This window comes from Rattus rattus, chromosome 6 (assembly GCF_011064425.1).
Source record: "Rattus rattus isolate New Zealand chromosome 6, Rrattus_CSIRO_v1, whole genome shotgun sequence".
Lineage (NCBI taxonomy): Eukaryota > Metazoa > Chordata > Mammalia > Rodentia > Muridae > Rattus > Rattus rattus.
In genome coordinates, this window is record NC_046159.1 from 24133093 (window position 1) to 24145483 (window position 12391).

The 12391-nt window shown below is 39.6% G+C and overlaps 1 protein-coding gene across 1 annotated transcript; it reads right to left on the bottom strand.

Annotated features, from left to right (window-relative positions):
- Nucleotides 1–1837: 1837 nt before the first annotated feature.
- LOC116903304 (C-type lectin domain family 4 member A-like) lies at nt 1838–12034 on the bottom strand. The gene is made up of 6 exons (XM_032905730.1): nt 11754–12034; nt 10576–10692; nt 7419–7520; nt 5126–5280; nt 4103–4215; nt 1838–2375 (listed from the first exon to the last, which is right to left on the bottom strand). Exons 1-6 carry the CDS (start codon nt 11833–11835, stop codon nt 2231–2233), a joined length of 714 nt encoding a protein of 237 aa, XP_032761621.1. The 5' UTR covers nt 11836–12034; the 3' UTR covers nt 1838–2230.
- Between the last annotated feature and the right edge of the window lie 357 nt (nt 12035–12391).

The following is a 12391-nucleotide window of genomic DNA, read 5'->3' on the forward strand; positions in this document are numbered from 1 at the left end:
ATTTACATCTATAATAGCATGCATTGAAAGCCAAGTTTTTATTAATAATTATTAAAATGCATTAGTCCTCTTTTAACCCTGACTCTGAGTTCATTGATTAATTTTTATATGCAATTACATCCCCCTTTCCTTTACTCACTCCACACACACACACACACACACACACACCCAACATGTCCCATATAGTGGACAGCATGTTAACTTTTAACAATACACTAAACAGCAAATGCTAGCATTTTTATCATATGACCGCTGGGCTGTCAAAGATTCTCTCCAGACTTTTAACCAAGTCATGGGAGGTTGCCTCTCTAATTCTTTAGGATTCCTGGAGCTATTGGGAAATCTGTTTTAACATGGTAGACCATGAAGCTTTATGCTAATCAGTTCTCTCATAGTTCATGCTAACACAATTATTCATGTTAGGAGCTCACCATTTGAGAAACACTTACCATGTGTCTAAAGTGCTGAACCTTTGAACCATGAGATATTCACCCTGACAGTGAAGTGATCCTGAAAACTGAGTTCACACTCATGATCACCACTCATGCTTATATGGTGAACCTCTGTAAATCTGTGATGGTCAGAGCTCGGATGAAATTTCCCTGGTGTGCCTATTCTGTGTTTTGTCATTCATTAGCATTCTAGGAAATGCATATATGAGATCAACGGAAGCTCCTTATTTGGGATCTTCCTAGGCCTCTCTATATATGCCTCTCCCCTAAGTTCTGATTTTTATATTTTGGTATAATAAATCTATAATCCTCATAGAGCATAATCATTAGTTCAGTGGGTCACTGAAGCAACTTATAAATCCTATAGATATCATGGAATTCTCAAAATCTGCAGGGTTGATTATAAATAAAGGCATCCTTGAGAACTACTGAACTTAGAGCTTGAGTCTAAACTGAAGACAGTCTTCTGGAGGCATGGCATGAATTTTAGACTAATTATAATTAGTAAATAAGATATTTTGGTCATGGCCTACTAGAAAAGCCAAAGAAACATTTGGGAACAACTGAGGACATACAAGCAAGATCACACATAATTTCAGAAAATCGTTGCTAAGTTTTCTAAAAGTGATAATGGTATTTGGTACTGAAATATTGACTGAATTGTTATGTAGCAAACTAACCCTCAAATGTCCTATCAAATGAATACATCTGTGCATGCATATGTCTATCCTTATACAAATTGTTAAAATGTTAGCAATCATTGACTATAAATGAGGTAGTTTTATGAGTATTGATACCATTCAGTCAATTTGTTTCAAAATATGCATGATAAGAAGTTGAAAAAGACTTCCAATATGCTAAGCATAGAGGTTTCCCTGGGACATATTGGTCTCCTCAACATCCATCTACAGTGCAGAGGCTGTTCCTAATACAGCAGGCACCAAGGTAGGACACCAAGAATCACTGGAGGGGTAAGGAGAAGGTTATGTTTCCTTAAACTTGCTGTTAATGTAGTTCACCCAGTCCAGGATCAGCCACCCATTAGAGTCACACAGTACCCATAAAACCTGACATACTATCCATGGGAACAAAGTTTGGGTATGCTTCCTGGTAGTGCAGGTATTGGGAGACATGAGAAGATGCTGATGGAAGAGGACACAAATTACCAGATAAGGCATAAGTACTGACAAAGTGACAATAACTAACATTATCTCAACCAGTGTGTTGATATTTGCTTAAGAAGATCTTAAATATTCTAAACACACACACACACACACACACACACACACACACAGCAACTATGGCAGGTGATAGAGGGTGTTGTCAACCTAATTGTGGTAGCCACTCCATAATACATTTCCACATCAAATCAAGACACTGTAACATGAGTATCCATGATTTATTTGTCAATTATACATCAATGAAGCCAAAGACAGAGAAAAACAAAGAAAGAGGGAAAGAAATGTGTACAGGGACAACATCATCCAATCCTATTATCAAATAAGACTTTGGAAACCTGGGAATAGGTAGAGAAGTTTATTGCTCCCACATATGCACAGAGAGTCTCCTCTATAGTCTCTGGTACATGGAAAATTCTCATTATATAAGAAAATGACAAATGATTAAGTAAATTTACACATGTAGCAGTATTATAATATGTATAAACACTGGCTGCGTACCTAAAATTCTGTGGACCTCTCTTTCACATGAAGAACTTTCCAAGCATCTGTGTAGTGGTGGATAACAATGCAATCCCACAGTCAAGGAGAATGTGTGATTCATAAGTATATTTTTTTCACCTGACAAACCAACTTCTGTTTATCACTGCAAGAGCTATCACTCCAGCCCCATCCAGTATTCTCACGATGATTTATTATAACACATTGTTCATTGTCACTGCTGGGCTCACCTTCGTGCCAGAATCTGAAAGGAAGGAAAGAGCATCAGGGTGTTTCCTACAATAATGCTTAAAAAAGAGGAAGCAAGAGGAAGCAAGCCTGAGGATGAGGTTGGAATTTATGGAGATCAGATTCAAGAATGTACAAGTCAGGTGTTCTCCATCACCCATATCTCACATTTCCCTGGATAACAGGGCTCACAACACTCAGAGTTCCCTTAGCTTGTTACTTAACTGTTCTTCCAGCACACATCCCAGAGGATACCGTTTCTTCATCCCTAGGTCTTGGTACCAGAGGACAATCAAGTCATGGCGATTATTCATACAATGAAAAGGTCTCCTCTTATTTTCATGTTTCAATAACCCTTCCTTTTCATTTTACAATGGAATTTTTCAGAGACTGGAAACAAGTTAAAATATCTAGATGACCTACTTATTTCTGTCATCCAGGACTAATAACTTAATAACCTAGATTCCAAGTTTTCTTCTCTGAAAACTGAGAATGACCATAGTTATCACAATATATTTCTTACAACAGACATCAGAAAGGATTTGACAGCATAGTAATAAATTATGAGCTTGTAAATGATTACATAAATATGAAAACATATCAGATTGAGTGTAATTTATGAAAAATAACTAGAATCTTGGCATGAATTTTTCTTACAAGGATATAAATAATGGCTGAGAAGGTGGTTAAGACATTAAGAGTGCTTGCTACTTTTCCAGGAAACTTGAGATTTCTGTTCCCAGCACCCATATTGGTGAGGTCATACCACTTATAACCCCAGCTCCATGGGATCCAACAGTTCATTGTGAGCTCTACGGATTCCCATATATATGTGGCAGACACAGAGATACACATATATACACACAAATAAAAGTAAATTAAATTTTATTTTTAAAGATGCAGATGAGACCCATATGCAGCCACCAAACCCAGTCACTATTTCTGATGCAAAGAAGTGCTTGCTGACAGGAGTCAGATATGGATGTCTCCTGAGAGGCTCTGCCCGAGCCTTACTATTACAGGTGAGGATGCTTGCAACTAACTATCGGACTGAGCACCAGGATCCCAATGGAGGAGTTAGGGAAAGGACTGAAGGAGCTGAAGGGGTTTGCAAGCCCATAGGAAGAACAACAATATCAACCAACCAGACCTTCCAGAGCTCCCAGGAACTAAACCACCAACCAAAGAGTACATATGGAGGGACCCATGGCTCCAGCCATGTATGTAGCAGAGGACAGCATTTGTCTGGCATCAATAGGAGAAGAAGCCCTTGGTCCTATGAAGACTCATTTCTCCAGTGTAGGAGAATGCCAGTGTGTTGAGGTGGGAGTGGATGGGAGGGACTGGGAGCATCTTCATAGAAGGGGGAGGGGGTATGGGAGAGGGGGAAAAGGGGGTAACATTTGAAATGTAAATACATAAAATATCCAATAAAAATAAATTTTAAAAAAGATGCAGATGAGAAATTGAAACCATAATAAAATACATCTATGGGTAAAGACCTTGCTTGGATATTTATGATTCTACACTCTTCAAACTCAATTTCCTCATCTCTACTGGGAATATTAGTAATGTGTGTTCCACAGGACTCCTGTAATGAGCACATGGAAGAGTAAAAGGAACTCCATCCCCATCAGTTACACCAGGAGGGAGCTATTCTAGCTTCGTAACCAACAGCTGGAACACTATAAATTCTCCTCATGATACAGGAGCAAGGACTTCTCTATATAACTCTAGACTCACGTGGCATTCCCATTGTATGGTGTCTGATCAACCCATTGCCATTGTCGATGACCTGGATCTGAAAGTCCTATAAAATAAGCAGCATGAGTATCCAGGATCCTGGGCAGGAAATCCTAAGAAGAAAGAAGAATCAGCCTTCAGCCTCGATTGAATAATTCTTTTCTGTTACAGAATTTTTATAAGATCTTTTAGAAATGATTTTAATGATACAAAATTATAGGGTCTAATATGATGCACATATGCAAATACACAATAATCAAATCCCACTTCATCTCTTTACGCTTTTAAATATATTTCAAGTTTTAAATTAATATCAATAATTTTAGATTTTATAGGTCCACCATGATATTGTAACTGAGTGTTTTCTGGTCACACAGAGATTAGAGGACAAATGATTAAGGAGTAGAAGAAATCTCCCAGGAGTGTGCGTTTTCACCCACCTCCCCCCACCCAGGACTGCATTTCTCAGATGATAAGAATACAAAGTCTTCATTCATGTTTTCATGACTCTAGAAACAATTTCTGACCGTGATCTTAATGAATCCCCATCTCAAACTGACTCCTCCTCCTTTCTTGACCAACACCATTTTTGACAATTGTGCATGAGAGATTTTTGCACATTTAATCATTCTCCATTGATAACTTCAGCTATTTCATTTCTCATAGCTGGCCATGACTCTCCAGATTTGGTCCTGTTTCCCTGCTTCCTTCTCTGTTAGGCAGTTGGTATTACTACAGGAATCATTGGAGTGCAGAAATCACAAACTGATGTTTTGAGCAGAAACATTTCATGCTTCCCTACAGTCAGTCTAGTGTGCTGCATTTTTTATGCCATGGTCCCTTGGTGTTTAGCTCTACTAAAATGAGGCAAAGATGTACAATGCAAAGATTAAGGTAACCATTCCTGCTTATCTGTTGGAAAGCCTTCTGCCACAGCACCAACACCACATCAACAAAATTCCCTCTAGTAGAAATGGGCAGATATCAGGCCAGCCCCAAACCCCACTCTCTCCCAGGATGCACCTGCTCTTCCTGGCTGTGGATCACCACCAGATGAGCACCTATGCTGGAGCACTTCTCCTCACTCTCCATCCAAGATTCTACTGAGTCAGTGGAAGGGAAGTAGCAGTTGGAATCAAATGACTTCCAATCCTTTGGGCAACAGCTCCAGACTTTGTCTTGGGGGGAAAAAGGAAATGTAAGTGTGATGTAATAACGTCACTTTAAAGTTATTTGTGTGCAGACATCACATGGAAGCTGGGACTCCCAGCTTCTCCCAGATGCAGCAGTTTCCCTCAGGTGCCAAGAAACCCAAGTCTACCTTCATTATCACTCATATCAGAGCCCTTTGTCCTACTGGAGTTGTAACAAAGAAATAGAGTATAAAGAACACCCAGACTCTGCAAGAACCAAAAAGCTCTTATATCACATAAATATATACATGTATGTATATGTATATACATATATATAAACAATAAACAACCAAGGCAGCAAAATTTCAGTTACCAGACATGTATTTTTAGTTAGTGATGATAAAAATGGTAGTCAATCTATCCCAACAAGCAAGATAAAAGTATAGGTTAATCTGGAAACTTTATTCATGATAGATGTCTCAAGAAGAAAATAGGAAGATTCTGAAAGTAAGTTCTAAAAATGCATAAACCATGAACAAATAAAGATATAAAGAGCTGAATGGAAATTTTATATCTAAAAAATACATTTTAAGTATTCTGGGATTAATTACATCTCCTCTTCAGGCAACAGAGATATCAGCGAGCCCTCAACGGGGAGAAACCTAAATGAAATAGAAAACTGACCTCATGGAAAGATCCTAAATGTCAATAGATCAATGTAATCCCCATCAAAATTTCAACATTCTTCATAAGATGCATGAAATCTCAAAATTCATGCGTAAGCACAAAAGATAGCCAAAGCAATCCTGAGGAAAAAAGAATAACGTTGGATGTATCACCATCCTTGACTACAGAGTGTGCTACCAGCACAAAAGCACACCTGTCGATTGATGGATAGAAACGGGAACCACAAATACAAATCAACTCGGTCACAGCCACCTGATTTCTTGCCAAAAAAAATACATACCAGAGGAAGACAGCCTCTTCAACAAGTTGTACTCAGAAAACAAGGTGCCAACGTGCAGAAGGATGAAGCTAGACACCTAGCCATTCTGTATAAAACTGACTCTCAAATAGTCTCAATGGATTAAACACCTCAAGATGTAGGCATAGGACAGACTCTGTGGACAGGCCTGAGAGCTTCTGTACAGCGAAGGAGACAGTTGAGTGAAGAGTGAGATCTACCTAGAAAGGCAAGAACCTCCCAACGAGCTTAAATGCTGTAAGGAAACAAGTGTTTCCCAAAGGTATCTTGCCGAAGACAATAAACTGTAACTATTTAGGGCCATCGGTGTATTCCAAAAACACCTCAATTACAGATGCCAAAGACAGTAGAGAAACTGCTTACTTGGGACCAAAGTGACCCGAGACAGCCTTAAACACCCCCCTCTCCTAAACGTAAGCAATGTATCTTCATACATCCACCTTTCCAGCTCTGTTTACTAGTAAAACAAATTCTCTGTTTAAGTCTTGAGAAAATCACACTGCAAACTAACACACTGAAGTGCTGCTCTTGCAGAAAACTGAAGTTCAGTTCCCAGCACCCATGACCCCTGGCTCACAAATGCATATAACTCTAGCTCCAGGGGATCTAACACCCTCTTCTGGCCTCTGCAGGCACTACACTCGCACACACACACACACACACACACACACACACACACACACACGGCCACGGAGAGACACATGCATATAACATGGTTGGATGGGGGGGTCCCCTCATGTCAGGCAGGAGGTAGAGGGATGGAATGGGGGGTATCCGGGAAAGGGGATAACATTTGAAACATAAAGAAAATATCCAATAAAAGAAAACAAAAAAAGAAAAGTCGAGTTCCATGTGCTGCACACACCCGTGCTCATGGGCACGTGAGCACACACACACGCACTTGAACTTGAACATAACTCCATGAGATGCTGACATTCACACCACCAGATTTTCTTCATTTCCCAGGAGCTCCTTTCTGTTGCTAATAAAATTCAGTTCAACCCCATAACGACCCTCCCTGAAACTTCTTTCTTTGTTCAAGCTAGGAAGCTACACATCACAGCTATGCCTGATTGGAGACCTCTAAAAAAGACTCCACAGGCAGCTGCATAGTGTGACGTCATATCCCCATAGTGATGGGATGGATCTACCTGAGAATCTAGTTGAAAATGTCAGTTCTAGGCACATTAAGTTTTACCTTCCAAGAGTGAATCCCATTTTGTACACTCCAATTCAGTATAGTTCAGTTCCTTCATAATTGTTTTTTCTTCAAGAAGCTGAGAATATTTTTTAAACAGAACTGTAAAATATAATAAAAACCATTTATTTTCCTGGTAGTACCATGACTACACTCCTTCCTTTTTACTTTCTTGCATTCTTTATAGAAACAAAATCTATAAATGCCCAATTACCTGAATAGTTTAGAGCCTGCCTAGGAAATACTCTCCATTACCATAAGCTGAGTATGGTGGCTGTAGTCCCAGCACTTGGGAATTAGAAGAAAGATCAGAAGTTTTGGGTCATCCTTAACTATACAGGTTAGTATGGTTAGTTATTAGCCTGGTTGGATGGTTGCTTGTCTTAGATTAGTTGGTTGATTGGTTGGTTGGTTGGTTGGTTGGTTGGTTGGTTGGTTGGTTGGTTAATTAATTGGTTAGTTAATGCCTAGCCTAGGCTGTATGAGACCCTACCACACACACAAAAAAAATCCCATCACACTATAGTCAATAAAACCCTACTCCTATTAGGCCATAGATATCTCCAGGAAGAGCTGAAAGGAAGGGACAGACCCTTCATCCTAGGTATTCATCAACATTAAATGGAGAGCACACTGAAGGACTACATCTTAGATGATAAATTCTTTTTAAGTATGGGCATAGCCGAGAAAAGGTGAGAGAGAAATGAGCTGAGACTAGTTCTTGGGTTTCCCAAGAATGAGAGTTATAAAAGAACCTGACAATGATCGAAAGGATTTTGTGTTCTCTTTTTTTCCTTTCCCTCCCTCTACCCCAGCTAGCTCTTCATTCTCAGTGTCTTCACATTGTCACAGAGTTCCTAACCTGAAACTGACTTATCATTCCTGGAGAAATTGAATTTTATCTCCCACTCGTTCCTTGAGTTGCCCACCATATTCTGGCTTTTACTTTTGCTAATTTACCAAACTAGTCTTGAAATGGACCGTCAGTGACTCCTCCTGTACACTAGTCAGACCTCTCCCAGAAGGACTTCCCAAATTTACCCAAGCCTGGTTGTTTCCTCCTTAATTCTTGGGAGATGGTGGCTCCCTCCAGTTCTGCCTGCTGCTTGCTGCTGCTTCCTGTGCTCGTTCCTAAGTGTTTCCTTCTCAATTCATCTCTCTTAAAATGGGATGCTACACCCAATTCCATCTGTGTTTATTTCTCCTTCAAATTCTTCTTCCTTAGTGATATTGCGTTTGCATTTTCCTGGGTTGGTGGGATTGGGGGTTGGGAGTGGAGGGTTTTGGGAGAGATTTGTTTGTTTGTTTGTTTGTTTTGTTAGTCTGTTTTTGTTATTTGCTGCCTATAAGCAAAGGTCTTCTCAAAAATATTCCTCTTTCCTAAAATATGTTAATATGTGCCCAACTGAATCGGAGCCTCTGAGATGATCATAAACAAAACCAAAATCATATTCCAACCCAAAACCGTTGCTCATCTTATTCCTCTTCAAATAACTTCACGACTGCTGACTTTATGGGCTCAGAATATTAAAGTCATGTGCTGTTTCTTCGTGTCCCCTAGTTCCAAGCTATCAATATTAACCAAAACTTTACCCACCTTTAGGTTCAAGTTACCCCCTCGCCTTTGCATCACTAGCATGACCCTTAGATCAAACCTCCATCACTTCTCAAATAGATTCTCAATGAGTCTTATAATTTCCCCTTCCCTTCATTTTTACACCTCTGCAATAGCTCACTTCTATAATTCAATTTTATATGTTACTCATTCCCTACTTCAGAGTCTTCAGTGGTTCTCCATGTCTGTGGCATATTGGGAAAGTGGGCACACTTTCTAACCTTCCCTATACCCACATCCACTTGGATTATGTCTTTGCAGTTCCATACTCAAGAAACTGTTTATTTTCTCTATCACCTGACTTGAACTGGGCTGCCTGTAACTGATGCACGACTCCATGAGAATGCATATGTTCACCTAGGACCATGAGAAGAACCTCCCAAGACAGATAAGTCTTAGTGAAGCCACAGAGCAGGAATTATATTAATAGTTCAATTTACCTACTAAACTTTAGGATAGGTAATGACTCAGCAACAGCTACTGATGATAGATAGATAGATAGATAGATAGATAGATAGATAGATAGATAGATAGATAGACAGACATATATATGATAAAATAAATGACAATTATTTTATAATCTGAGTCCAGATTTGTCTGCCCCTGACCATTTCATTTCTTTTTTTTTTTTCCTTTTCTTTTTTTTTCGGAGCTGGGGACCAAACCCAGGGCCTTGCGCTTGCTAGACAAGCACTCTACCACTGAGCTAAATCCCCAACCTGACCATTTCATTTCTTAGTTCTCCATGAAACACTATACATTTCAGTAATGCAGGCCTATATTTACCCATATCTCCCATGCTCCCATATGTCTATACCAGTGCCAGCACACAGAGGTCTAGGTGTCATCTCCTCCTGGCTTTTCTTAGCCCCAGAGTTTACTTCTTACTTCTTACCTGCATAGCATTGCCCATATGCTTTTTTAAGCACTAGTTTACTATTCTCTAAATTTCTTGAGACTGGAGGCTGTAGCTACTTCTGGACTCTCTGACATGATGCCCAATACATAGTAAATGAATATTACTAATTGTTGAATGCTAAATATAATGCCTACATAGAATACAGTTTATGGTTTTTAATTTTTTATGAATGTGAAAGCTAATCTACAGAGAAATCCACTGTTTTCTAAATTAGCTTTCAGGTCTCACACAGTCTGGGACAGAAAAAAAAATTATATAATTGAAAGGAGCTCCACTGGAGCTCTGTCCCTGGAATAGCCTGGTCCATGACTTCTCATCCCCTACTCATTCCAAAAGATGAGCATCTGGGCGTCCAGTGGGGCTGGCTTCTAAATGCTACTGAGGAAACACAGACTCATCCTCAGTACTGAAATCTAACATAGATGCTCCAGGACATGCTTCTCCAACCAGAATGAACCAGAATGGGTTCCATCATTTTTACAGAAGAGTAATTCTGAAACAGATCAAAATTCACAATATTATCTATAGCCCCAGAATGAGTTTCTTTTCCAAGTTTCCGGGTAGCTGTCTGTCTAATGGGTGCCATCTCTTTTCTTTGGTTACTTGCTCCACTGCATACTTACTGATCAGAGCACTGGAGAATAAGATTGTCAACAGCAGGAAATAGATTATGAGTGAGGTAAAGAGGACCTTGGAGAACTTGTGGCAACTTTTCTGAGACTTGCTCTTCTTTGGGGGATCTGAAAGACAAACAAAATTCATTTCTTGAGTTCTGCTATTTCCTCTTCCTTCTCCTATTCTGTTCCTGTGCCTGATAAACACTAATAATGTAATATTCGAAATAATAAGAAAATGTAAATATGAAACAATCATGTTAATTATGGAAACATTCCAAAATATAAAATAATTCATTCCTGACACTGAGAATAATTGTTGCCAATATTTTGATATTCATCTTCCAACAAGTTTAAAGCTCTCACACATAAAAGTATATTTTCTGGAATTGGCACATCATAGATACTGATTTGTGACTATCATTTTCTTTGACATTAAATCATAATTTTTTTTCCTTTATGATTTTTGGTCTTATTTTTGAGACAGGGTCTTGGTGTGTACTCAAGGTAGACCATGAATTCATTATGTAGTCCAAGCTGGCCTCAAACTTATAGCAAGCCCCCATTTCAGCCTCCTGAGTTTTGCTATTACAGGGCAATACATCCAACTTTTTTTAATATCATCATGTCTTCTTTATCAGTTTTGTAATGACTGCAGAGTATCTCATTATATACTTGTAAAGTCTTCCCTCTTGTTTCCAACTTCAAAGTCTGTGATAGTCAAGAAGTCTTTGCATACCTTTATGGTAAAAATCGCTACATTTTTTAGTCACTACTTCTAAAAGAATTATGATACTTTCCAACCATGTGTAAGGTCCTGTGTTCTGTCTCCATCACTGGGATGAGAAGAGTGAAAGGACCCAACACTTAGATGCCAAACAAATTATGCTATGTTATCAAATAGAGAGCGGGAATTACTATACTGTGGCCTAACTTTTGAAACAATACGGTACACATATTTGTGTGTATTTATATGTAGAAAAGATACAATATATACATATGGCGTTATTTTTCTCTAGATGATAAAATAAAGACACTTCCTCTTTTCCCGTGATCTTTCACGTCTGTCTACAAGCAACGCACTTGGCTGAGGCTCCAGGGACCCGCAGACACGGCAGCATCCAAGACCATCTGTCTTTGTCCTTTACTCAAACACTAACTGGGAGCAGCAGAAAATGCTTTCTTACCTGGCCGAGAGTCTGTGTCGATGTCTGAGGAGTCATATTTATTTTTGAAGTTCGTGTTAATATAAATGTTTTCTGAAAACATGTTGAGAAGAAATTTTTCCCTGCCCTCAGAAGATGTGTGCCATCCCGTCTTTAAAATATCTACTGAACGGGAAACAAATGTAGCAGCAAAGTCTCCCGATACCGGCTGGAGCTGAGAGGCAGTAAAAGACAGCTGCCCTCAGCTTGCAGCTCGAGATCTACTCTCCTGACCTGCCAAGAGATTATCGCAGACCGAGAATGCACCCAGTCCAATCGTACAATTACAGCGATACCAAGAACTCAGTGGGGGAGAGAAGAAAACAGGAAGGAATGGAAAAAGAGGAAGCAGGCCTTTAGAGAAGTCAAACTCTTTACAGAGATTCTGACTAACCCTGAGCCAACATCCACAGTAAGGCCTCCCTTCCCCAGCGTGTGCTAATTTCTACTCCTGATCTCCGCAGCTGCCAGTTGGCCTTCCTGGGGCTCTAACACCATACTCAAGACCCTGCCATGAACAGAAGCATTCTTCATCCCAAAGGCACCTAGTACACACCCTAGACTATGGCACCACGTGGGGACATTGTCTCTTCTCCCGGCTCGGTCTCTGGAACCTGCGC

Bases quoted from the DNA above. Each gene is read 5' to 3' on its own strand.
- LOC116903304 (XM_032905730.1), bottom strand. From the start codon at position 11,835: ATGTTTTCAGAAAACATTTATATTAACACGAACTTCAAAAATAAATAT. The intron at 10,693-11,753 runs GTAAGAAAGCAT...TTTGTCTTTCAG, and splicing joins CGACACAGACTCTCGGCCAG to ATCCCCCAAAGAAGAGCAAG. The intron at 2,376-4,102 runs GTGAGTCTAGAG...CCTTCCTTTCAG, and splicing joins CCATACAATGGGAATGCCAC to ATTCTGGCACGAAGGTGAGC.